Source organism: Nematolebias whitei, chromosome 23 (assembly GCF_014905685.2).
Source record: "Nematolebias whitei isolate Nwh7 chromosome 23, NemWhi1, whole genome shotgun sequence".
Taxonomy (NCBI): domain Eukaryota; kingdom Metazoa; phylum Chordata; class Actinopteri; order Cyprinodontiformes; family Rivulidae; genus Nematolebias; species Nematolebias whitei.
This window is the reverse complement of record NC_056520.1, coordinates 8,442,246-8,468,446: the sequence shown is the minus strand read 5'-3', so window position 1 is coordinate 8,468,446 and position 26,201 is coordinate 8,442,246. Positions and strand designations below refer to the sequence as shown.

General features: G+C 44.5%; 2 protein-coding genes across 2 annotated transcripts in view; both read right to left on the bottom strand.

Annotated features, from left to right (window-relative positions):
- On the bottom strand, window positions 1–23,088 carry zc3h13 (zinc finger CCCH-type containing 13). Its single transcript, XM_037696682.1, has 20 exons — window positions 22,947–23,088; window positions 21,610–21,777; window positions 21,404–21,507; window positions 21,187–21,301; window positions 19,428–19,536; window positions 19,099–19,265; window positions 17,463–17,611; window positions 17,114–17,314; window positions 15,208–15,372; window positions 14,791–15,134; window positions 14,214–14,639; window positions 13,918–14,136; window positions 12,374–12,884; window positions 12,103–12,299; window positions 10,353–11,600; window positions 8,515–9,132; window positions 8,302–8,442; window positions 8,033–8,233; window positions 441–604; window positions 1–368 (listed from the first exon to the last, which is right to left on the bottom strand). The coding sequence occupies exons 2-20, from the start codon at window positions 21,766–21,768 to the stop codon at window positions 165–167; spliced, it is 5,442 nt and encodes a 1,813-aa protein (XP_037552610.1). The 5' UTR covers window positions 21,769–21,777; window positions 22,947–23,088; the 3' UTR covers window positions 1–164.
- Window positions 23,089–24,446: 1,358 nt separating this feature from the next.
- The window catches only part of cpb2 (carboxypeptidase B2 (plasma)), a 5,674-nt gene continuing 3,919 nt past the window's right edge, over window positions 24,447–26,201 (bottom strand). Inside the window, exons 8-11 of the mRNA XM_037696825.1 lie at window positions 25,298–25,388; window positions 24,969–25,171; window positions 24,804–24,888; window positions 24,447–24,713 (exon numbers count right to left, since the gene is read on the bottom strand). Coding sequence (XP_037552753.1) covers window positions 24,502–24,713; window positions 24,804–24,888; window positions 24,969–25,171; window positions 25,298–25,388 — 591 coding nt within the window. The 3' untranslated portion in view covers window positions 24,447–24,501. The remainder of the gene's footprint in view (window positions 24,714–24,803; window positions 24,889–24,968; window positions 25,172–25,297; window positions 25,389–26,201) is intronic.

Genomic DNA, 26,201 nt, shown 5'->3' with positions numbered 1-26,201 from the left:
ATCTCATACATGTTTTTGGGGCTCCAGACAAGATGACAGAGCAAATACAGAATATAGAAGAAATGCAGATCTTATGGTTTTGATTCTTACGACTGAAAACAAAAAACATTAGAAAAAAATGAAAGTACGGCGGGTAAAGAGTGACAACGTGAAAAGTTTGACTCTCAGGAGACGCAAACCTCTGGTTGAGCTGTGCTCAGCTTGCTATTACTACTAGCTTCGGCTGTTTTGGCTGCTGGAGCCGACGCTTTATTGGACCGTTCTGGGACCGTGTTGTGGCCGGCCACGGTTTTTCTGAAGAGACGGATGCTCATTTGCAGCAGCTCGGTGTCCACCAGAGGTGTGGTGGGGTACTGCTTAGTCAGGCCCTAGCAGAAGAAAAGATATTGAACAAGCGGCGACACGTTCGTGTTACTTAAACGCGATGAGCGTGCGTTTACCTTTTCGTTTTTCAGCAGCTGCCGGCGGATGGCGAAGTCCCTGCGAGCGCACAGGGCTTTGCAGCAGGGCCCGAGGTTGCTCAGTAAACCCGCCCTCTCCACGCGCCTGTTGAGGGCGGCCATGTTCAGAGCGCCCAGGTCGTGCTCGAAGAGCTTGTCAGCGTCTGGTGAACAGGACACAAAAGAGTTTGACGCTCAGAAATTAATACAAGGTTCTTCGAAGATGAAAAAACAACGTAGCCTAAAATTAGTTACCGTAATTTCCGGACTATAAGCCGCCAATGCTGCGGCTAATCCATGGATTTATTATGACGGGCTAACGAAACATTGATTTATTTTTTAAACCAGCTGTTCAGAAAAAAACATTACTGGACATATTTGTGTATGTTACCGGTACGTATTTAATTAAAAGTTTTTAAACAGCTTTCTGTTTAAATACCTCATGTTACAACGTGGACACTAGAAGCTTATAGATAAGCTCGGCCTACATATATATATATACAAACTATTTTTAATTTTAATTTAGTGGGCGTGGCTTATAATCAGGTGCGCTTAATAGTCTGGAAATTACGGTAAATGCAACTTCTTGTAAACACAACATACATTACATCATGTCATTTATGGATTATACGGTGAGCCAAAATACAGAAACAGGGTGAAGGTTTGGACATTTACCTGAACCATTGCATCACCTTGATTTTTATTTTTTATTTTATTGTACGTAAGCAGCTGTCTTGTTGCACGACCTAATTTGTACCAAACATCGGATGTCCTACAGTCTAAAAGTTGACTCTAGGAGAGGAATTCATGGTCAACTCATTGACTGCAAGATGCGTCTTGTCACTACAAAAAAGCACAAATATCGTAATTTCTGGACTATAGAGTGTCCCTGAATATAATGTACGTTAAAAAACAATTAAAAAAAAAGTATATATACAGGACGTGCTTGTCTATAAGCCACGAGTGTTCTTTAACTTTTAATTAAATACGTACCAGTAGAGCTGGGCGATATGGACCTAAATGAATATCTCGATATTTTAAGATAAATCGCGATATACATCTCGATATCCACACAGATCCACACTAGGACTAAGCCCCTCCATCTGCAACTGGGTACTAGAGTTTTTAACAAACAGACCACAGTTAGTGAGGATCCACAACCTCTCCTCCTCCACCATAACCCTCAGCACTGGCTCTCCTCAGGGATGTGTGTTGAGCCCCCTCCTGTTTACTCTGCTCACATATGATTGTGCAGCTACCCATCCAGGCTGTCACATTGTAAAGTTTGCAGATGATACAGCGGTGGTGGGATGCATCACAAACAATGATGAGTCCAGCTACAGACAGGAGGTGGAACACCTGGAGAGCTGGTGCAAGGAGAATAACCTTCACATCAATGTGAAGAAGACAAAGGAGATGATTGTGGACTTCAGAAGGAACAAAAACATCTACACCCCCCTGAACATAAGAGGATCTGCGGTGGAAGTGGTCTCCAGCTACAAGTACTTGGGTGTACACATGAATGACAACCTCAGCTGGAGCAACAACACCACCAGCCTGATCAAGAAAGCTCATCAGAGACTCTACTTCCTCAGACGGCTGAGGCGAGCTGGTCTGGGAAGCTCAGTCCTCACCTCCTTCTACAGGTGTGCAGTGGAGAGCATCCTGTGCTCGAGCATCAATGTGTGGCATGGAGGCTGCACAGCTGCAGAAAGAAAAGCTTTGCAGAGAGTGGTGAAGGCTGCACAGAAATCTGTTGGAATCAGTCTCCCCACCATCACAGACATCTACACCTCCAGATGCAGGAAGAGGGCCACCTGCATCATGAAGGACCCCACCCACCCAGCACACACACTTTTTGCCCCACTCCCCTCAGGAAGGAGGTTAAGGAGCATTAAGTGTAGAACCACTAGACTGAGGAACAGCTTCTACCCTGAGGCTGTTAGACTCATGAATCTCTAACTAGAATAATCACTGTGAAAAACCATATCATGTTGCTGCTGATCTGTTTCATGTTGCTGCTGATCTGTTTCAATGTTGATGTGTTCATGCGTGCACATCTGCTCACAGACTCATGTTCATGTTTGTGCTGATGTTCAATGTTTTATGTTATTAGTGCTTAGTGTATATTTAGTTGATGTTTTTCTTAGTTCATATCTTAGATGTTATTACTGTTTTTCTTATACATTTTATTGTTGGATGTAACTGGGACCCTGTGTACATAATTTCGCTCCACCACATGTACCACATGAGGTGCGAATGACAATAAAGAAACTCTGACTCTGATATTTTGTTCTTTCCACAAAGTAATAACAAAAACATATTTCTGAGTCAAAGCTTTGTCCCATTTGTCACACAGGCACATATAGTAAATAGCTGTAACTGTACGCAATAAATGTCTATAAAATAAACTATTTACACTGTAGTGAACTAAGTCTCAGGTCAAATCCTGACCTTGAGGGCCTTCCTGGGACAAGAACTGTATTTCATTGATTTGAGTCCAGAAACACAAGATTAAGTTCATCCAGAGACTTCCTAAATGGCCTGCACGGGTCAATTGAAAGAACACTCTCTTTTTCTATTATCATTACTATTTTACAAATGTCTTGATAATCAAAGTGTGTTTAGTTCAAACCATTTTTAAATGTTGAAGTGAACTACTCATTTTAAATCAACTGTGAAACAGTATTAGTGATTTTTTAATCCTCATTCAAAGTAGAGATCAAGTTAGAATGTGTTACGGAGTAATTCATGCATTTTCTGATTTTCTGTCTGAAATGAGCAAGTTGTGATGTCGGTCAAATGTCGGAGTCAAACGCAAAACAAGTTGTTGGAACGAACTGTCATGTTTTTAAATCCTCTCAGACGTAAATAGAGAAGCTGGCACCTGTTTTCCCCCAACTCGCCTAAACATTTCTCTCGTCTGTCTCTAAAACATTTTCAATCTGTTCCAAAACATTCTTTCTGTTTTTCTGACTTCTAGTGACCTCTTACGTCACAAAAACACACCCCTGATTAACTATTCCGGCCAATCAGGGACTTCCCAAATGAACCGGAAACAGAACTCTTTAAATGTCGGCACTTCCTAGTTCAAAAGAGTTGAGTCGTGTGCGGTGGGAGAGCAGTTCAGTTCGGAGAGCAAAACCGAACTGAAGAAGTGCTGGAGAGTACAGGAGTTCCAGACATGATCCGGAGTTCTTCCGAGTCTTGTGGGAATTATGAAATCTTCCACATCTGAGTGGAGCCTCTGACGGACTTACTCCTCTTGTGAGTCCACCAGTGGGGGTGAACCTGTGTCGGACGGAATACCGGCACTACTTCGGACGATTCCCAGCTGTTCCTACGGAGACGCTGAAAGGGTGCGTTAAATGGAACTCCGTACCAGTGGAGACACCTGCTACAGGTAAAGAGTCGATTTACACCACCTAAGTGTACCGAGGAGGAAGCTGAGATCTTAACGGAGCGTGCCGTTCTGATACCGACACATAACAACCCCTCATCCATCTTCTCTCTCAATTTAAACTTCATTTTCCCATCTTTAAAACTCTTCTATCCTGCCAGCAAATCATTCCAGATATTTTCAGAAATGTCTGTTGTGAAGCAAATGAAAATCATGGCCGTATGGTTTCCTAATTGCAAAGCTTGCTAATTAATTATGTTGTTGTTGTAATCAATTTTGCCAAATTAATGTAAATGTTTGATGTTAAACTTTGATTCTGTTAATAAATGACCGCATTCATTTGATGGGTCAAAGAAAATTAACGTCTCACGTTACATTTTAAATTCAATGCACGATATTATTCAGTCCAGAAAAATGAAAGAATCCGTTTAATTTATGGATAATATATCACAGATATATGTTCCTCTACAACATATATTAAATAATAATCCTCTTCAGCTGGGGGCAGCTGTGGATGAGAGGCTAGAGCAGGCATCTTCCAATGGGAGAGCTGGGGGTTCGATTCCACCAGCAGCCACACGCTGAAGTGCCCCTGGGCAACACACTGAACCCCTCACTGCCTCCGATGCGTGTCCCATCAGTGTATGAATGTGACAAAGCTCTGATTAGTCTTTGTAGAGATCAAGTAGAAAATGAGGCACAGATTGTTGTAAAGACTTCAAGTGTCTTGATCAGATAGAAAGATGTTATACAAGTACAGTCCATTCAGCCTTCCCTGAAAAAAACACGGGTCAGAACTCATTTAGCCGTGCTGTGCCTTTTGAGAGGCACGGAGAAGTGGCGACATTAATAAATCGGTAGCTTATAATATCGCTGAGACGCGGCTCCTCAGCGTGGAACAAGACGGCTAAAGCGTTAGCCGTCTTGTTCCACGCTGAGGAGCCGTAAGTGTGAAGTAACTTGTATTTTTTTTTTACTTTCATAGTGCTATTATATCTATATTGCGTTATATTTTTAAAGCATGTTTTGTACTGAAAAAGGAGTGGCTCTCAATCTCATTGTACTTGCGTATAATAATGTAGTGGACTAGGCCTGATGTCGAAACCTTGACCTTGGGCACCTTGTGGGACAGAAACTGTCATTTCATTGATTTGAATCCAGAAATACAGGTTCACCCATCCTGAGACTTTCTTTCTTGAAAATTCAAGTGAAAGAACACTCTCTTTTCTATTATCATTACTGTTTTACAAATGTTTGATAATCAAAGTGTTTTAGTTCAAACATTTTAGATGTTACAGTGAACTAATCAATTTTTATTAACTGTGAAAACAGTAACAATGATTATTTTTTAATTCTCATGCAAAGTTAGAATTCATGTTAAGGCCTGTTACAGAGTAATTATGCATTTTCTGATTTTCTGTCTTTGAATGAGCAGTGTACGTTTTCCAAGGTCGGAGTCGAAGCGGACAAGTGTTGGAACAACTGTCTTGTTTTTAAATCCTCTCAGACGTAAACAGAGAAGTTGGCACCTGTTTCTCCAAACTCGCCCAAACATTTCTCTCGCCTGTCTGGGGAACATTTTCAATCTGTTCCATAACATTCTTGCTGTTTTCTGACTTCTAGTAACCTTTTACGTCACAAAACACACCCCTGTCTGGTCGACATTGACCAATCAGGGACTCCCAAATGAACCGGAAATAGAGCCCTTTAAAATGTCGGTACTTCCTAGTTCTCTCAGTTCTGTGAAGTGGCTGTTCTGTGAGTTGCTGTTGGGTCGCAGTTGCCGTTGGAGTCGGGCTGGAGAGTTTGCAGCTCCAGTCGTTTGGGAGAACAGAAGTCCAGCCATGATAAGGCTCTTCCGAGATTGGGATTATAACCTCTTCCACCTCTGAGTGGAACTCGGGCGAACCCCACTCATGTGAGGTCCACTGGCTGAGGTGAACTTGTGTCAGACGGGATATCGTCACTACTTCGGACGAGTCACAGCCATCCTATGGAGACGCTGGACAGGTAGCGTTAACTGGAACTCCGTATCCGCTGATTCATCTTCAGAGAGGTAACGAGTCAAGTTCACTACAGAGCGTACCGAGGAAAGCTGGGTTCGAATGGAGAGTGTCGTTTCTGGTCAACACTCTCCCTCACATACCATCTTTTACTCCCTTTAAACTTCATTTTCCATCTTTAAACTCTCCTATCTGCTAGCAAATTAATCCAGATGTTTTCAGAAATGTCTGTGGTGAAGCAACGGAAAATCATGGCCGTATGGTTTTCCTGGTTGTAAAGCTGATTAATTATGTTGTTATTTTCATATTTTGCCAAATTAATGTAAATGTTTGATGTTAAACTTTGATTCTGTAAATAAATGACCACATTCATTTTGATGGGTCAAAGATAAATAACGTCTCACGTTACATTTTATTAAATTCAATGCACGTTTATATTCAGTCCAGAAAAATGAAAGAATCCGTTTTAATCAGGTGAATATCTCAGGATATGTTCATCTACAATAACAATAAAGGCATTCTGCTTGTGAGGTCTGTCGGACCTGCAGTTTCTCACACACCCAGACTCCACTCCGCTGTTTAAATGGTGAAAAAGATTTGTACAGAACAGTCTTCGTATATCTTCCGTGTTTACTTGTGCTAAACGTCTCCTCTCCCGCCCGCCCACCTCCTGCAGAAGCAGGAAGGAGGGGAGCGCGGCTGTTTGTGTTCAAGGAGAGAGAAGGAGGGGGCCGCATGGGAGAGACAGCAGGAGGATTTCCAAGTATTAAACTATATTGTTTTATATCGCAAAAAAGAAGATATTTTTAAAATATCGATATATCGCCCAGCTCTGTGTACCGGTAACATACACAAATGAGTACAGTAAATGTTTTTTCTGAACACGGCTGGTTAAAAATATAGTAGCCTACCAGGAAGTCATTGAACGCAGCATCGACATATTCCTTACTCCGTCTCCATATTCTGAGGAGCAAAAGTTGCTCTGCACATGCAGGGAAGTCCCCCTTCAAAGGTTCTCCCCTCCCCTTTTCATTGGTTCAACTACGACCTGTTCAGTAATTTCATTGGTCAGATTTTTTTATTTCTTTTACCTTTATACAGGTAGTCTCATCGAGTCACAAGCAGGGATGCACCGAACCACTTTTTCCACTTCTGATACAGATATATGAGGTTTAGTATCGGCCGACTGCGATCCGATACGATACGATGCACCCCGATGCGATCCGATACGATCTGAACCGATACGGTCCGTTATAGGAAAAACTTCACTGAATTCCGTTCGACAAACTCAGCGTGCTCTTTAGGGTGAAATCTCTGGAGATGCTCGATTAAGTTGGTATTGTTATAACTGGAAGTTTTAGTGACACCCCCCGGAACCGTCGCTGTGCACGTACTGCACGTAGCGGTCGAATGCGTTGGCTGAGGTAGTGTGACATAGTTCCAAATGGCTGATCCTTTCGCTCGCTCCATTTTGAACACAATCTGTGCGGTGAGTTCACCGGCGCGTGACATCACTCAGAGCACAAAGCGTAGAATTAGAGTGAATAGATCTGCCCAGTCATGGATCGGTCACATTGTCACGATATCCGATTCAGAAGTCCCCCCACCGATATCGAGACCGATACCAATGTTGGTATCGGATCGGTGCATCTCTAGTCACAAGGACCCACGACCCTAGAGAGAACGTGTATTGGGCAGCTGTGTGATCACCCGGGTGTGACGAGAACAAATGTTTTGGGAGCAGGAAGCTCGTTAGCCCGTCAAAATAAAAAATTAAATAAAAAAAATCCATAATTAGCCGCAGCATCGCATAAGCAGTGGAAAAAGTAGTGTCTTATAGACCAGAAATTACGGTATCTCCCCTTCACAACCGTGCTCCGCAGATATTTTAATGGCTGAAGGTCTTCACTTTAGTCTTGACGGCGCATTTTAAAAAGCGTTGTGTTCCTTTAGATGCGAATGTAAACCCTGCTGCCTCGTTCCTTTAAGAGTAAATAGATGTTTCCCTCAGAAACCTCCAAAAAAAAAAGCCACATTTCTTTTACCGTCAAGAACGTTTCAGCCTGTAAAATCTAAAATGGAGCTCCTGGGTTCTTTGCTCAATTAGCTTTACAAACGTTTATTGGTGATCCATAAATAGTTTGGAAACCCTTTGTTTGTTTTGTTAAGCTTTAAACTACGAGGCTCACCTTTTGGATCGTCCAGCTCAGACTTGCACACCTCCTTCACTTGCTCCATGAGTTCAGGGCCCGCGAGCCTCTTGGAGATGCCGGCTCGTAGCAGCACGGCCCCGGGGGTGAAACGGAGCAAGGCTGCGCCCGCCGCCCGAGGTTCCTGTTTCTGCTTGGGCATGAGACTGGACCAGTCCACGTCGATCACGTCCAGCGGACCTGTCGGGGAACGCAGGCTTTTGAACGAGCGAACCGACGCCGCCCCAGAGAAAGCAGATCAGTCGTACCTGTGAGCTTCTCCTCCTCTTGCTGATCGTCTTTTTTCTGACTGTCGGCCAGAATTTCATCCAGCTCGTCGTCGCTGATCGGCTCGTACTCCTCTCCGACGGAGGCGACGGACTGCTCGTCTTCTTTTCCCTCGTCTTCTCCTGGAAAACATCCCGTTTTATTTAAAACCACGAAGAAGAAAAAAAATGCAGACTAATAAATTATTTTCTTACCATCAACACTTTCTGTCTTGTCAAGCTCCCTCTGCTCTCCCAGGCCATGATGGCTGTTACTGGATTTCTCAGGATCGGCAGGACCTAAGACTTCTTTTGGCAGCGGAGGCTCGAAGTCGCTCCGGTCCTGCCTCGTCATCTCTCCCCTCACGTCTCCTCTCACATCCATTCGTCCTGGAGCTCTTGGGTCAGGGTGCGGCGGTAGATCCATCATCATCCTCTCCCGCTCCCCTCTTTCCCCTCGGTCCCGCTCCCTGTCTCGCTCCCGTTCGTGCTGCTGGATGAGTCCTTCGGGGATGAGGCGCTCGCGGTCCCTCATGTCGCGCTCTCTCAGCAGAGGTTCTCGAACTGGACGCACGAGCAGGGGCTCCCTTCCCCTGCTCGGCCAGTCCCGAGGTTCTGGTTCCCATTCCCTCTGCTGCTGGATGGGCTGTTGGAGATGCAGAGGCGGCTGTGATTGAGGCGGGGGCCTGTGGTCCTTTCGCTCTCGGTCAAACGGCTCCCTGTCTCTCTCTCGTTCGCGGCTGTCGTAGGAACCGGCACGAGACCTAGACCTGGCTTGCCTCTCGGAATCAGGGGAGCTGCGTCTGGAGCTGTGGCTGCGGGAATCCTGACGATCTGTGAAACAAAAATACAGTTTTTTTTTTTAAACCCACCATTTATGATTTAATCCTTGATGGTGAGGGGTACCGCAGGGGTCCATTCTCGGCCCTCTTCTCTTTTCTTTACACCTGCTGCCACTAGGTGCTATTTTTCATAAACAAAGCATACCTTTTATGCGACTGTTCCTGTAAAGTGCCCTGAGACAACTTTGTTGTGATTTGGCGCTATATAAATAAATAAATACCTTTTCATTTTTAAGCCGATGACTGTCAAATTTACTTCCCTCTGCAGCACACTGGTGCATGTTCTATCCAACCTCTGCCTGGCTGACATCAGGGACTGGATGGCTTTAAATTTCTTACATTTTAATGAGAAGAAGACAGAAGTCATGTTGTTTCCTCCTAACGGCACAATCAGGAACCGCTGTATCGACCTTTGCTCTCTAGCCCCATTAGAGAAACAAGTTGTGACTAACCTGGGAATGAAAATGGACCTTTCCATGAAACTGAACAGTCATGTAAACACGATTGTTAAATCTTGTTTTATTCAGTTGAGGCAACTCTCTAAATTGAAGCCCATACGGTCCAAAAGTATCCTTGAGACAGTAATACATGCATTCATAACATCCAGGCTTGACTACAGAAATGTTCTTCTTTATGGAGTCAGTCAGACCTCTATTGCACGTTTACAACTGGTTCAAAATGCTGCAGCCTGATTTTTAACTGGTACAAGTAAAAGAGAACATTACTCCAGTTCTGGCCTCCCTGCACTGGCTCCTGGTTCACTTTCTAATTCATTTTAAAAACCTTCTGTATTTTTTAATATCTCTGAACAGTTCTGCTCCCTCCTATCTCTCTGATCTGCTGCAGCCATATCTCCCACAGCGCTCTCTGAGGTCAGCAGATTAGATGCTTTTAATGGTTCCAGGAACTTGTTTTAATCTCAGAGGTGACAGGACTTTCTCTGCTGCAGGTCCAAAACTTTGGAATGAGTTACTGTTTTTAAGTCTTGTTTGAAAACTCACTTTTACTCCCTGGCTTTTGACACCGAGCTGATTTAACTTGTCTGTATTCTAAAATGTTAATCATTTAGTTATTATGTTCATCTCTGTGGATCTATGTTTTTATCTTGTGTTCTTTGCTTGTTGTTTTTGCTGTACAGAACTTTGGTTGGCCTTGTTGCTATTTTAAGTGCTTTATAAGTGGTATGGTATGATCAGAGATTTGTTTGCGTACCTGATGAGGTGCTGCGGCTGGGCTCCCCTCGCCTCAGCTGATCGATCCGTGACTTCCTCTCGGCCACCGGCGGCTCGTTCACCACCACCGGCCTCTCTCGCTCTCTCTCCCGGTCACGGGAGCTGGAGCCCTGCAGCCTGCCCCGGTGCGACCGCGAACCCTGCGGATCCTCCGGGTGGGCCGACTCGTTGGAGGGCGACCGCAGGCGTCGGGACGACGTCCGGCTCTGGTTGCTCCCCATGCTGCTGCTGCGCGTCTGCTCCAGGGGGGGTTTGCGCAGCAGGGGCTGCGACATGAGAGGCTGCGGGGTCATAGTTTGAAGCAGCATCGGAGGTTCCTGGGAAAGCAGCGGGGCTATGGGTGGTGGATTACACCGCTCCCTTTCCCTGCCCATCCTGTGGCCGCCGCCCCTCCTCAGCGGCTCCACCGGAGTCCTCTCAGCTGGAGCCAGGGGAGCCTGCGCGTCCAACTGGCCTCCTCGGTCTGTTGTATCCTCCTCATCATCGGTCCAATCGCTGAAATTATTCCTGTGTGAAAACGAGGTTGGCTCTGCGTTCCCTCCGGTTCTGTGGTGATCTGGCCTCATGGAGGAGGGCGGTGTCCGAGGACCCCTCTTCCTCTTGCTGTGAGGCTGATGGGCCGAAGCCTCCTCTTCCGAAGCGTCGGACTCGCCTCCTCGCGAGCGTTTCCTTTTGCGCTCATGTGCCTTCTTCTTGGCTCCTTTTCTTGGAGAGAGTGAAGGCGGGGGCGCTTCCGCGAGCGCAGCAGGTGGCTCGAGATTGAAACGATCCGCCGCGGCAGCCAGACCGGCGACGCCGACAGCGTCCTCAACTTTGCGACCCTTCTTCAAGCCCTTCTTCTGAGACTTCATCTTCTTTTTGCCTTCTTCGTGGGACGGAGCAACAGCGGCGTCTCTGTCTACGCCATCAGCGGCGAGAGCGACAGGAGGAGGAGGGGGAGGGGGAGGAGTTAAATCTCTTTGGTCTCTGACTCTGCTGCGAGCGTCGGAGGGTGGATCAGGTAGGTATTCTCCCCGTCTGTCGCCCCCTCTGCCTCGATCTACACGAGCCTCTGGGTCCTCATGGCGACCGCGCGCCTCCCGTTTGTCCACCGCTCCCCTGCGCTCTTCGTCTTTCCAGTGAGCGGCTTTGTCGGCAGGCACGACAAGCGCGGCACTTCTCGGCGGCGACCTCGCCAAGGAGTCCTGAGGCCTCACCACCTGGCTGAGCAGACGATGCTTGTCCCCATCTGCACACAAGACGACCGAGAGAACATCTTAAGAACGGTCAAATTTGTTTCCACATTCTTCCCGTCAGATATTTGCATAAATTGCACAAATTTACCGTAATTTCCGGACTATAAGCTGCTACTTTTGTCAAACGCTTTGAACCCCGTGGCTTATACCATGCTGCGGCCAATTTATGGATTTTTTTTGACGGGCTAACAAGCTTCAGGCAGCCAAACATTTAGCCTCGTCACATAGCTCGCCAGTACAAGTCTCTCTTGGGGGGTGGGTCCTCGTGACTTTATGTTACTGTTTAACACACGGACAGAGTGGAGGAGGGGGATCCACCCTCCAAAGAGCACATTGTATGCTTCCTCTTTTTTAAATTAAGTGGGCGTGGCTTATATTTGGGTGCACTCTATAGAGCGGAGATTACGGTAAACATCTACCTTTGATCATTTGGAGAAACAGTTAAAGAAGTGAATTCCCCATTAAACTTTTTTTTAAAATAAAGACGTTTCCTACTGTCGGATGGAGGCGGACACACCGGGATGGGGAGGAGGGGCTGTGGGTGGAGCTTGGCCGGCCCTCGGCCAGTCGGGCGCTCACTTTTGTCTTCGGCGCTGTTGTAGCCGTCGCTGTCCGCCGGGCTGAAGTCCCGCGCTACTCGCTTGGGCGAGGGGCGGGGGCTCGGGCTGCTCTCCACCCTCAGCCTCTTCCGACTAAAAAGAAAAGAGGAGTTACAGAAAAACAATTTATGGAAAATGTAATTTCTTGCATGAAAGCAGCTACATGCCTCATCTTTCGTTCGTCCCGGGTGTCCCGAACAGGACGCTCGTCCCTGGCCTCTTCTCTCCTCTCCCGCCTCTCCTCCCTCCCCCTCTCCCTCTCCCGCTCCTCCCATTCCCGCTGCCTCTCCCTCTCTCTCTGCTCTCGCTCCCGCTCCCTCTCCTTCCTTTCCCTCTCCCTCTCTCTCTCCTCCCTCTCCCGTTCTCGCTCCCTCTCCTCCCGTTCTCGCTCCCTCTCCCTTTCTCGCTCACGCTCCCTCTCCCGTTCCCTGGCTCTCTCCCTTTCCGCCTCCCTCTCCTTCTCCTTCTCCCTCTCCCGCTCCTTCTCCCGCTCCTTTTCCTTCTCCCGCTCCTTTTCCTTCTCCCTTTCCCGCTCCCTTTCCCTCTCTCGCTCCCTTTCTCGAGCCCGGTCATCCCGTCTGTCCTCTCCTCGGTCTGTCCTTCGCTCCTCCCGTCTCTCCTCCCTCTCAGATTCCTCTGACCTCCTCTGGTATCTGTTTGGAGACGCTGCTCTTTGATCTGAGAAAAAAAAACACACACAGACATTAAATAGTTAATATCAGCTGCTTTAAACTTCTGTTTTGATGAATTTGACAAATCTTGAACAGAACACTGAACTGAGGCTAACAAGAACAGACTAATCACTAAAAGAACAACGCTAAACAGATAACTGAAATGATTAACAATGAACATAAATTTTTACCCATAATCCCTCCCCGAGGCCATGTGCCGGCAGTCAACCACAGCAGAATGCTACAATATGTACCGTAACAAACACAAATACGTACAGTAAATGTTTTTTTTTGTTCTCTGAAGTGCCGCAGCATTGTATAAGGCAAGGGGTTCAAGGCGTGTGAAAAAAGTAGCAGCTTCTAGACCGGAAATTACAGTAAATTGTTCACTTTTAAATATTTAAATGGTTTGACACATAATTATTTAAGAAAACTCTGAGATTTCTAACTCTTAAAAGACAGATCCTCCAGCTGGATGCTATTCGTGCAGTCGAGGGCTAATTTAAAGCGCAGTGGGGGACCGGGGTCACAGACTCTGGACCGAACAGCCCACTGACATTTGTTCCGCAGAGTCTCTACCGTCTTTTAAGTCCCTCCTGAAAACTCATTTTCATTTTGAGTTCCATCAGTAGTTTCAAGTTGTGATACTTTCTTATTCATTATAATTGTGGGTTTTTAAAGTATATATTTTTTAAGTTTATTGATGGTTCTTCCTATTTGTTCTGAAAGATCTGTGTTTGGTTTTCCTTATTGTAACTAAAACAAACAGAACCTGGAGATCAAAGCAGTGATTTTTGTGTAACCGCTATTATTTTCATAAAACAATTATTTGCAAAAGTAAATTAAAAAATTGGTTATGGCCCTGCTCGTTCTACTCTATCTTGCCCCAATTTATCTTTTTCTTTCAGCAGAAGTCATTCAAAGAGCAATCCACAACAGGTAAGACATTTACTGAAGATTTTTCTGCATCTACTCACTCATGTCTAACAAACACTTGTGACTTTAGGCGTCTCAGGTACGGCCATATTTCAAACCCTCACCTCTGTCTCGGTTGTCTCTGCGGTCCCGCTCTCCATGTCCCCCCCTCCTGTCGTACGAGGAGTCTCTTGCGTGTTCTTTCCGGTCGTTCTCGTAGCGATCTCGGTCTGAGCTCCGTTCTGCGGTCCTCTCTACGCTTCTTTCCCGAACTCCACCGCTCCGTGACTCCCAGTTCTCGTAGTTGCCGTCCATCTGGGAACTTCGAGAGTTTCTGTTTGAGCCTGAGGCAAACGGACGCATCGGTTAGCTTAGCCACATCGACGGCGCCTTGTTTCCTGTTTTTGTTAAGAGCACTTGCCTTTGTCGGATGGCTCGTTGGCACGCCCTCGTCCCCGTTCGTTCCTCTCAGCTCTGTCCGCCCTGCTGTCCATCCTCACCTCAGCTCTCCCCCCGTCGTCCCGTCCGTGGGCTCTTCCGTACATCCTTTCGTCTTGAGCGGGATCCTCCTTCCTGTAGGCGTCACCCCGCTCCCTCTCCTTTTCCCTCCCCCTCTCCTTCTCCCGTTCGCGTCGCTCCAGCGACTCTCGACTGGAGCGGGTCTCTGCCCGGCTCTCTCTTGAGTCCTTCGCGTCCCGGTTGTCTCGAGCATCTCTGGCCGCGTCTCTTCCTCGTTCACGAGGGTCCCGCCGATCCCGAGTCTCCCTGTCGTCTCGCAACGACAGCACCTCAGGGTCGTAGTCTCGGTCGTCGCGGACGCCGTCCTTCTCACGTTTGCTCCGGCTTTCTGTTTGCAGAAGGGAGAGAAGTCTTAATAAGCCATGACGTGAGGACGTAAGAGTCCCGACGTTCAGAGGAAGAAATACTCAAAGTTCAAGTTATCTAAAGTATTTTGAAAGTTGTGTACTATTACTCAGATCGAGGTAAAGCAAAGATACCATCTTTGTGCTCGTGCCGGCGCTCCTGGGTGGGCGGGCTCCGGTCTTTGTCCCCGCGACTCCTCTCCCGGCCCCTGGAGCGGCGTTGGCTGGGGCTCGATCTGTTGGACCTCCGATGGGGTGAGGCGGCGTCGTGAGAGGTCGGAGGTGACCGAGAGCGGCGGGAGCGCGGAGGCGAGGAGGCCTGCGCCGCCGCACTCCGGTGGTAGGCGGGAGAAGAAGAGCGGCGCCGACGAGGGGAGGGAGAGTGATGGTGGGCGGAGGAACCCGAGTGGGAGGACGAGGAGCGGTGGCGAGGAGGAGTGGGGCTGCGGTGGTGGTGGTGGTGCGGAGGGGAAGGAGACCTGCAGTAACAAAAACAGCGTTCATTCAGAAAACCATATATTTTCTTCATCGTAAACCGGTTCTTTAACAAACCTGTGAGGCGGGGAGGCGAGTGAGGTTTTATGGGAGACGACTTTGGGAGAGGTGGACTTCTTTCTCACTGGAGGTGAAGCACCTCTGGAAGGAGACGACACGCTGCCAGAACGCTCCTCTGACGTCACAACTCGCTTGGCCTTAAGGGAACTGTCCGATCGCTCCCTAAAACACAAACACGCCAAAAGATTTGAAAGTGAAAACAACCGAGGAGAGCCGGATCAGAATTTATCTTAAGCTTTAACAAAACAACCGTGTCCACCTTAATCCTGGGGGCTCTACTGTATAAATGATTCTGGGTACTACTTCCTGTCAGACAGGAAGTAGCAGTAAGCATTGGTTAACCATGGTAGTGCAGAATGGACCGCGGTTTATTTGAAAGCAATTTACATTCAGTTTAGCAGATAAAACTCTGTTTTTGTTTTGTTCGCATTTATTTAACAACCGTAAAGTTTACTAAAATAGCCGTGCTGCGTTCAGGTACCTGTTGTGTTCACGTTCAGGGCTGCAGAACAACCAGACCAAACTAAATCAGTGGCTACAACAACAGAGTTTTGGACATGGACCCAAAACAAAAAGAGTGTTCCTGTGAAAGCGATACAGTTTCCATCTCCTGCCTACAGATGAGGAATTAAGAAGAACGTGGCTGAAAAATGTGAACTTGAAGAGACCACCCAAAACGCTGTATGTGTGCTCATTTCACTTTGTTGACAAACAGCCGACGGAGAAAAATCTGCATCCTGCTTTGTGTCTGGACTACAATAAAACACCGGAGAAGAGACGCCGGACCCTCAGAAGGATCGAAAACAGTGACGAGAACATCAGGTCTGAGTTCAAGTGTATGGAGGTCACAGCTTTATGGTACGTGTTCATCTTCAGTTTTATGATTTTCTCTGTAATTAACTCAAACTCAGTGATGGAGGACTTTAAGGCTTTGACTGGACTCTGTCGGCTTTAAGGTCAATAAGATTGTGTCCCACATCTTTTAACAAAACACCACCTGTGTGTCGTTACTGTGTAGATACTGATACACCTCAGAGCTGTTCAGGTTGTTCATCGCTTCACCGTCAGAGGAACCGAGTCAATGAAGCTAAATATGCTAGTAGATGTAACTAAATATGCTAGTATGAGTAGCTAAATATGCTAGTATGAGTAGCTAAAAATGCTAGTATGAGTAGCTAAAAATGCTAGTATGAGTAGCTAAATATGCTAGTATGAGTAGCTAAAAAATGCTAGTATGAGTAGCTAAAAATGCTAGTAGATGTAGCTAAGTATGCTAGTAGATGTAACTAAGTATGATAGATGTAGCTAAATATGCTAGTATGAGTAGCTAAATATGCTAGTAGATGTAGCTAAGTACGCTAGTAGATGTAGCTAAATATGCTAGTAGATGTAGCTAAATATACTAGTAGATGTAGCTAAATATACTAGTATGAGTAGCTAAATATGCTAGTACAAGTAGCTAAAAATGCTAGTAGATGTAGCTAAGTATGCTAGTAGATGTAGCTAAGTATGCTAGTAGATGTAGCTAAGTATGATAGTAGATGTAGCTAAATATGCTAGTATGAGTAGCTAAATATGCTAGTATGGGTAACTAAATATGCTAGTAGATGTAGCTAAGTATGCTAGTAGATGTAGCTAAATATGCTAGTAGATGTAGCTAAATATGCTAGTACAAGTAGCTAAATATGCTAGTATAAGTAGCTAAATATGCTAGTAGATGTAGCTAAATATGCTAGTATAAGTAGCTAAATATGCCCAGCAAAATTTGTTATTGTGACAGGCCTAACCTTAGAATTTTCCTACATAAAAATGACGACAGGTATATTTATAAATTTAATGAAATGACGTGATAAACTGTAAACACGTCGCACCACATAAACCCCTCGGTGCTGCCGTGCTTCACCTGCGTTTTTCCTTCTTCTCTTTGTGTTTCTCAGCGTCTCGCCCTCGATCTTTCCCTTCCTTCAGCCTCTCCTCGGTCTTCTCCTTGTTTTTGTGCTTTGCTTTGTGCTTCTTCCCGATCACAGGAAGGTTCAGAGGGACCGGGGGAGGAGGACTTGGTGTTCGGGGACCTTTCTTCTTACTGTGGCTTCCCTTTGAAGACCTAAAACAACAAAATGAGCGCAACCCTTAGTCAAAAGAAAAAACATGACCACTTTTACTACAATTAATCCCTTTATTAAAAACCATCTTCTGTTTAAGGCTCATAAAACCTTTGCTACCTTTCCACCAATGCTTACGAGCCTTCCTACCTGGTGGTTTCTGAAACAGCCAGGGCCACCGATCCCTTCTTCTCTTTCTTCCCAGAGCCAGACCCTTTAGTTCCACTTTTGTGTTTCTGGGGGCTACCGGACTTTCTGGATGAGGGTAAACCTTTGGAGCTCAACAGCTCAGGCAAGGCCTGAGGGACGAGGATGAGAACAGGAAGAAACTTAGTGATGGGTTCTCTCGTCTTGAACCAGCTATCGGCATATTCTGAAAGAACAGAACATCCTAGAGGTTTTAGTTTGGTTTTAAATCTCTACACAGTACAGAATCCTTTCAACAAAATATTTTTAGCCACCGACTCTGGTGACTGTGTTGTCCTCTTGCTTTTAGATTTATCGACTGATTTTGACACACTGGACCATAACATCTTACTTTGTTGTTTGAAACAATGGTGGTGGTGGTGGTGGTGGTGGGGGGGGGTTAGCGGTACAGTACTGGACTGGTTTAGGTCCTACTTAGCAGAGCGTACTTTCTGTGTATGCCTTGGTGACCACATGTCCTCTTCTGCTCCTCTATTGTGTGGGGTTCCACACGGCTTAGTCTTAGGCCCCCTCCTCTTCATGCTGTACCTGCTCCCTCTTGGGTCTATTTTTAGACAATATGGGATATCCTTTCATTGTTACGCAGATGATACACAGATTTATGTCCCGCTAAAGAAAAAGGACTAACTCTCTGGCCCCTCTGTTTTCATGTCTGGAGGACATCAAAGCCTGGATGGCTGTGAACTTCTTAAAGTTCAATGAGGGAAACACTGAGGTGATGGTCTTTGGAAGCACTGCTGAGACTCCCAATGTAGATGTTGGTTCCATGGCCCAGTACATCAGGCCAACTGTTACAAACCTAAAGGTCAAAGTCAATACTGGACTAAAGCTCGAAAATCACATCAGACCAGTTGCTAAATCTTTTTTTTTTTCTCATTTGAGGCAGCTGGTTAAAGTAAAACCCACTTTCTCAGCAGCATTTCGAAACAGTAGTTCACACCTTTGTGACCACTCGGCTGGATCACTGTAACACACTCTACACAGGAATCAGTGGCTCGTGTATCTCTCAGCTTCAGAGGGTACAGAACGCAGCTGCGCGGTTTTTAACTGAAAGTTTGACCACCCCTTTTTAGTCTCCCTGCACAGGCTGCCCGTACATTTTAGGATTAATTTTTAAATTATTTTATTTGCTTTTAAAGCTCTAAATGGACTTGCCCCGCCCTATCTGTCCGAGCTGCTACATCCATACACACCCTCTCGATCCCTCAGGTCATGTGATCAGCTGCTCCCGAGTGTCCTGAAGACAAAGCGTAAGCTCAGAGACCGTGCTTTTGCTGTGGCAGCTCCTAAACTGTGGAACGACCTTCAATGAACATCAGACTCTTCCCGGTCTGTTTTTAAATCCCTTCTTAAAACCCATCTCTTCTCCCTGGTTTTTGACACCATCTGAGATGTTGACTATTAATCATTTTAATCGGTCTTTATTGCTCGACTGTTTTATTATGTGTACAGCGCTTTGGTCCTGTGGGTGTTTAAAGTGCTCTATCAATAAAGCTGGTATGGTCTTCATGGATCTGTCATAAAAGCATTGCAGCTAAAATCTAAACGTGTCTCTGATGTGTGTAACCTTGTCGCTCACCTTTGTCAGCGCTGCGCTTCTGGATTTAGTTGAAGTCTCATCTTTCTTAACGACGGCGTCTTCCCTCTTGTCCAGGTGTTCCTGCTCTAGTTTCATCAGCTCTCGTTGAATTTTCTGGCGCTTCATCTCTAGGGACAACTCGTAGTCGTAGTCACCGATGTCAGAATCTGAGAGTCAAAAACAAAAAGAGACACGAAGCGCTACAACTTACGCTAATGAAAGTTTACCGTATCAGAAAACAAGTTAGTCGTTTTAGTTACTGAACTTGGTAATGAGCTAAAAAAAAAAAGGACGTATTTCCGCTAACATGGCAGAACAAGGCACCGAACCTTCTCGATTAGTCTCCCACTCTGCTGGCTCTTCTTCACTCGCCGGCGTACGCTCTTTTATAATCTTTATGTCCTCCTTTTCCCTGTGTCGGCCTCGTGAGGAGTCTCTCTGCAACACATGTACAAATAAACGCTTGGAAACAACAAAGTGCATCAAACCCAACGCATACAGGTGCTGGTCATAAAATTTGAATATCATGAAAAAGTTCATTTATTTCAGTAATTCCATTCAAAAAGTGAAACTTGTATATTATATTCATTCATTACACACAGACTGATATATTTCAAATGTTTATTTATTTTAATGTTGATGATTATAACTGACAACTAATGAAAACCTCAAATTCAGTATCTCTGAAAGTAGAATATTGTGAAAAGGTTCAATATTGAAGACACCTGGTGTCACACTCTAATCAGATAATGAACTCAAAACACCTGCAAAGGCCTTTAAATGGTCTCAGTCTAGTTCTGTAGCTACAAAATCATGGGGAAGACTGCTGACTTGACAGTTGTCCAGAAGACGACCATTGACACCTTGCACAAGGAGGACAAGACACAAAAGGTCATTGCTAAAGAGGCTGGCTGTTCATAGAGCTCTGTGTCCAAGCACATTAATAAAGAGGTGAAGGGAAGGAAACAATGTGGTAGAAAAAATGTATACATACAACAGGGATAACTGCACCCTGGAGAGGATTGTGAAACAAAACCCATTCCAAAATGTGGGGGAGAATCACAAAGAGTGGACTGCAGCTGGAGTCAGTGCTTCAAAAACCACCACACACAGACGTATGCAAGACATGGGTTTCAGCTATCGCATTCCTCGTGTCAAGCCACTCTTGAACAAGAGACAGCGTCAGAAGCGTCTCACCTGGAACTGCTGCTGAGTGGTCCAAAGTTATGTTCTCTGATGAAAGTACATTTTGCATTTCTTTTGGAAATCATGGTCCCAGAGTCTGGAGGAAGAGAGAAGAGGCACAGAATCCATGTTGCTTGAGATCCAGTGTCAAGTTTCCACAGTCAGTGATGGTTTGTGGGGCCATGCCATCTGCTGGTGTTGGTCCACTGTGTTTCCTGAGGTCCAAGGTCAACGCAGCCGTCTACCAGGAAGTTTTAGAGACTTCATGCTTCCTGCTGCTGACCAACTTTATGGAGATGCAGATTTCATTTTCCAACAGAACTTGGCACCTGCACACAGTGCCAAAGCTACCAGTACCTGGTTTAAGGACCATGATATCCCTGTTCTTAATTGGTCAGCAAACTCACCTGACCTTAACCCCATAGAAAATCTGTGAGGTATTGTGAAGAGGAAGATGTGAAACACCAGACCCAACAATTCAGAAGAGCTGAAGGCCACTATCAGAGCAACCTGGGCTCTCAGAACACCTGAGCAGTGACACAGACTGATGGACTCCATGCCACGCCGCAAAAGGAGCAACAACTCAGTATTGATGCTGCACATGCTCATACTTTTCATGTTCATACTTTTCAGTTGGCCAACATTTTTTTAAATCATTTATTTATTGGTCTTAAGTAATGTTCAAATTTTCTGAGATACTGAATTTGGGGTTTTCATTAGTTGTCAGTTATAATCATCAGCATTAAAAGAAATAAACATTTAAAATATATCAGTCTGTGTGTAATGAATGAATATAATATACAAGTTTCACTTTTTGAATGGAATTACTGAAACAAATCAACTTTTTCATGATATTCTAACTTTATGACCAGCACCTGTACACTTAAGAAGTGAACAACTCACTCTCACTGCTGGGGATGTCGGCTCGTCCAAATCCCGCTTCTGGTTTTCCGGGTCAACATCCTGTCGTTTATTTTTCATCCTCTCCCGCAGATCTCCTGTGGGTCTCTCTGTTGACCTGCTCCGTTGAGACACATTTATGCAGGAATGATTTAATACGCAAAGAAACAATAAATACACCTGAACTTGACCAGCTCAGACACCCATAGAGCCTCCTCACCGGTTAAAGCTGAATCCTTTGCCTCGCGGCTGACTTCCATGTGTGTAGCGACAAGCACTGCCGTAATTGCAGCTTCCGGTCTTCAGCCAATTTCTACAGTGACTCTGAGAAAGAAACGAAGGAATTAATCCAACCGCATGAAGCAAAACTTCATGAAATTTAACAAACGTCTGCTGTAAACCCGGCAAACGCCGAGCGGTACGTACATCGGCAGCATTAGGCCCGGTGCTGGGGCCGAGTCTCTCGAACACGCTGGGCCGGCGAGACGGGCCGGCGGGATTGGGGGCGCTGCTGGTCGTGGTGCTGGTGTTGTCGGATACCGTCTTTGAATTCTCCACTGTTACTTTCCGCCTTATCTTGGACATTCTGCAGTACTGAAAGTATAAAAAAAACAAGCTTAACGAAGTCTGTTGGAGTCACCCTCCCGCCTCCCAACCATAGCAGACATCTACTCCTCTGGATGCTGGAAGAGGGCCACCTGCATCATGAAGGACCCCACTCACCCAGCACACACTTTTTGCTCCGCTCCCCTCAGGAAGGAGGTTAAGGAGCATGAGGAACAGCTTCTACCCTGCGGCTGTTAGACTCATGAATATCTAACCAGAAAAATCACTGTAATGCTACTTTGATTGGCAATATGTGACTTTGCGCTGCTGATTATCCATGCTGCTGATTTCTCTCCTTTACTGTATTCATGCCCATCTGCTCACAACAGACTCATGTTCAGGCTGCTGTTTAATACACCTTATATTATTATTGTTTAGCGTATATCTTAGATCCTCTGTTTCTTTTTATACTTAATATTTTTGCTACTTTTGGGTGCGGGACCTTGAGTACACAATTTTGTTCCACCTCATGTACCACACGTGATGTGACTGTTACTCTTGAAATGTGTGCGTCTACATGCAAATAATTTAAATCTATGGAGGAATATTTCAGAGGAAACTAGACTATTTCACAAGCAAATAAAAGACGAGGTTATCAAAGATAAAGTGACAACTTAAATGGAAACCACGTGAAACGCAAAACAATGATTATTGCGCAATAATACACAAACTAAACAATAATCTGCACAGTAATGGCTTCTGCGTTGCAGGGTGCTTAAAATGAGTCATAAAACGTTCGTGTCATTCTTGGATGATTCTTATTTGTGCATGATGTGATCCTTTAAATGTTCACAATCACAGTGGCCTCCATGTCGCCTCTTTAAACGAGCTTAATATTCTAATTTTAACACTTCTGAGTGGCTGCGGGTTTGTGTTTGCGCCTGTATCTGCACTCCTAAAGCCAATTTATTAATTCGTTATCCATGTGCATAAGCCTGCTTTCCGCTAGCAGATGCACTTTTTTTTTTTTTTTTACTAATATTACTAGTTACTATACGCAAGCACCGTCAATATTGCGTAATATAGTTTTGTTTTCCTGAGTTTTAAACGCGCAGTCTGAAAGTGGGACATGCAAACAAATGTGTGCTAATGCTAACGTTAGCTTCAGGCCTTCAGCAGAGCGCGATTTACACTTTTAAAAAGTAAAACTTTCTCACCCAAGATAATGTTTCGGTGTTGCATCTACTTTAGACTAGTTAGCGGAGTAAGCGCTTGTCAAAACAAACAAGCCTTATTCTTTCAATCCAAAGGCAGAAGCTGCCCATAGTGCCTTCATTTTGGCGTAGAAACCGCCTCTTCTTCTTCGGTGGTTTTTTTCTTGGTCTACTCGATGCGTCGCCGTGCGTTGCCAGGTTTAGTATCATATAAGAAAGTTTTATATACATTTTAATTTTGGTATTTAAATTATAGTTCTGTCATATTCAATAAGGAGTTTTTCTAAATGTAGAATTATACGATAGTTTTGACCTTTCTGTGCACCGAAAGAAAAACTTTATTTAATTCACGCAAACGCTCACCTATCATTAAATATGTTCGCTCCCCGCGCTCCTGAGCGCGTATCCCCTCCTGACAGCACATTTGCCAAAAAAAACAAAAAAAAACAAACAAACAAAAAAACACCACCAACCCCGAAGATCGTGCACCCTCACTCTGCACATTCGATAGTTTTTGTGAAAATGTGAGTTTTAAAGCGGCATTACGTTAATTCGTCATTTCTCTATCTGGCAACCCGGTCCACCAACACCGCCAGCTAGCTACAGTAGATGAGCTAATTGTGTAGTAGTTAGCATAGTTAGCATTGCTTTGTAACCATGTAGAACATTGTATCATGTTTTCGTCTTAATGCATTATATCATATATCAGCGTCAACATTAAAATTGTGATTTGTACACAACTTTTACGAACTGTGTTCATGTAAATTATTTTTCTATTTTAGCCTCCATCATGCATCTCCACAAAGTTTTATTCAGTTTAACCAGCGACTCTTTGACGTTTTGACCAAAACTATTATGAAATTTAATCACAGTGCACACTTTAAATATGTGACATTTTACTTCAAAGTGGGGTACTTAATCATTTTTCCACAAATTAAAAAGAGGACAAGACCTGGAAAGTTCTGTTTTAATTCTTATCAAATTTGATATAAACTTGCATTAATGTTATTGTCTTCTGTCCTAAAATGTAAAAAATGATCAATAAATCTTAAAATTAATTATTTGTCAGATAGATTTCAGTTTGTAAATGTAAATAATGAAACTTCTTACACCAAAGTTAGTCATGGAGTTCCTCAGGGTTCAGTGCTTGGACAAATACTCTTTTGTTTATTAATATATGCTTCTATTGGGTAAAGTTATCAAACAGCATGGGATAAATTTTCATTGTTATGCTGATGATACACTGTTATGAAATCCAATGAATCCATTCGGTTACTTATAACAAACTTGAAGTGGCCCACCGGCCACCAGTTGATAATCACGGTTGTAGCTGTTTTTGCAGCTCGACACATTTTTATTTAGTGATTGAAGGGGCAAAAAAGTCTCTTTTATTATGAATGTTGCAGACCCCTGTGTTTCATTTGAAAAATAATTAAGATTGAGTTACTTTGATTTACCATCCATGTGCACGAAGAACAAACTTGAACACTTTCTAAATGGTTCCACATGTTTTAATGATGAATCTGGATTAAGTTGCTGAAAATGATTAATCTGTAGGTCAGTCGTCCCAAGCATCTGTCCCAGCTTGTGTTTTCTTGACGACCTTCAGGGCGACGGTCTTCACAGCAGTTAAAGCTTCTTTGCAGGCCCGGTCGATCTCAGACGGGGGCAGCAGGAAGCCGTAGCGTCCGCGGTCCTGGAGCTCAAACGTGAAGGAGTATTTGATGCCGAGGTTGTACGCCCAGTCGTCAGAACCACCAGGAGCCAGGTCTGGGGAGAAAAAGACAAAAACCACATGCAGGTTATGACCATTCGTGTCCAGTCAACTTGTTCAGTTTGATAAAAACAAACATTTCTTACATATTGTCTGCGCTCCTGGACCATATGAATAATGGTTTCTGTAATATTTTCCGATGTTATCAGCAGCTTCTTTGGCCATCTCAAGCTAAAATGAAAAATAAATCAATAATAATAATGAAGGCGACAGATAAAAGTAAAATAAGTGACGATGTCTGAACAAATCACCAGATCGCTGTGATTTTCTGCTTCCTCCGTGGTGTAGGAATACGGAAAGAGCAGCATCTGGGAGTACGAGTGGATGCTGATGTAGAGATGAATCGAGTCTTTGTGGCGGCGCAGGAAGTCAGCCACAGCCTTGGACTCGGGTTCGGACTCAGGGAATGACCCGCAGTAGATCTCAGAGCAGGGGTCATCAGAGGCTCCCGTTGCTGGGCCCAACACAAACACCTCTCCTCATAAATGACACCGTCGCTCATCTGCTATGTTTGTCTGATTTTCAGTGGAATTAATAAACTTTTGCTCCTGAGGCTTTACTTTGAAATAAAACAACTTACTGCACCAGTTTGAGTCAAAGTTTCTGTTCAAGTCGACTCCGATGCAGTTAGCGCTCCTGTTGAGAGAACGGTTCTTCCTCCACAACCTGTTCTGAGGCAAAACGTCAACGAGACACGAAATTACTTTAAAAAGGAGCAAAATGACCCGAGCAAATCATACACTGACTGTTATTAGGATTAAAAACCCATGGAAATGAAAAGGGAGAGGCTTAATTACAACTAAAAGATCAAAACATTAATAAAAGGTGGAACTAGTGAAGAAGCAAAAGAGCTACTAAGACGTGTAGAATAAATATAGTGACCACCAAAAAATGATATAAATGTGCAAAAAAATGAAAACTTTAAATGACTAAAAGTTCCAAATATCCTCCTGCAAGGAGACACAAAACAACAATCAGTGCAAATTTACAAAAAGGGATAAAATACCCAAATTATTATGTTAAAAAAAAAAAGAAACAGAAGTGAGGAGATGTAAAAATGTCCTGAAGAAGATGCTCGTTCACTAAAGAAACACAAAACATCAGGAGGGAGTTAAAAACAACTTTTCAAATAACAGAAATAACAAACTAGAGAAATGGCATTTCCTGCAAAAATGCAGTGTGATTACTGAAGCATTTGCTGAAAAACAGCTGAAATTAGCTTAAAAAAATGCAGAAATGTAGCTGAAATGGAAGAACAAGCCTAACTTTGCAGAAGAAAGCAGAAAGAACACATATTTTCTGAATTAGGTTTAAATAAACAGAAATGAGCACATAAATTAGGAAATTAGTTTAAAAAGCTGAAATTAGAACAAAAAAAAAAGCTGAAAAGTAGCTGAACAGGCAGAAAAAAGCTTGAACTACCAGAAAGAAGCGGGAAGAAATAAAATGAGCTTAAAAAAATTGTGGAATTAGATGAAAAGGCT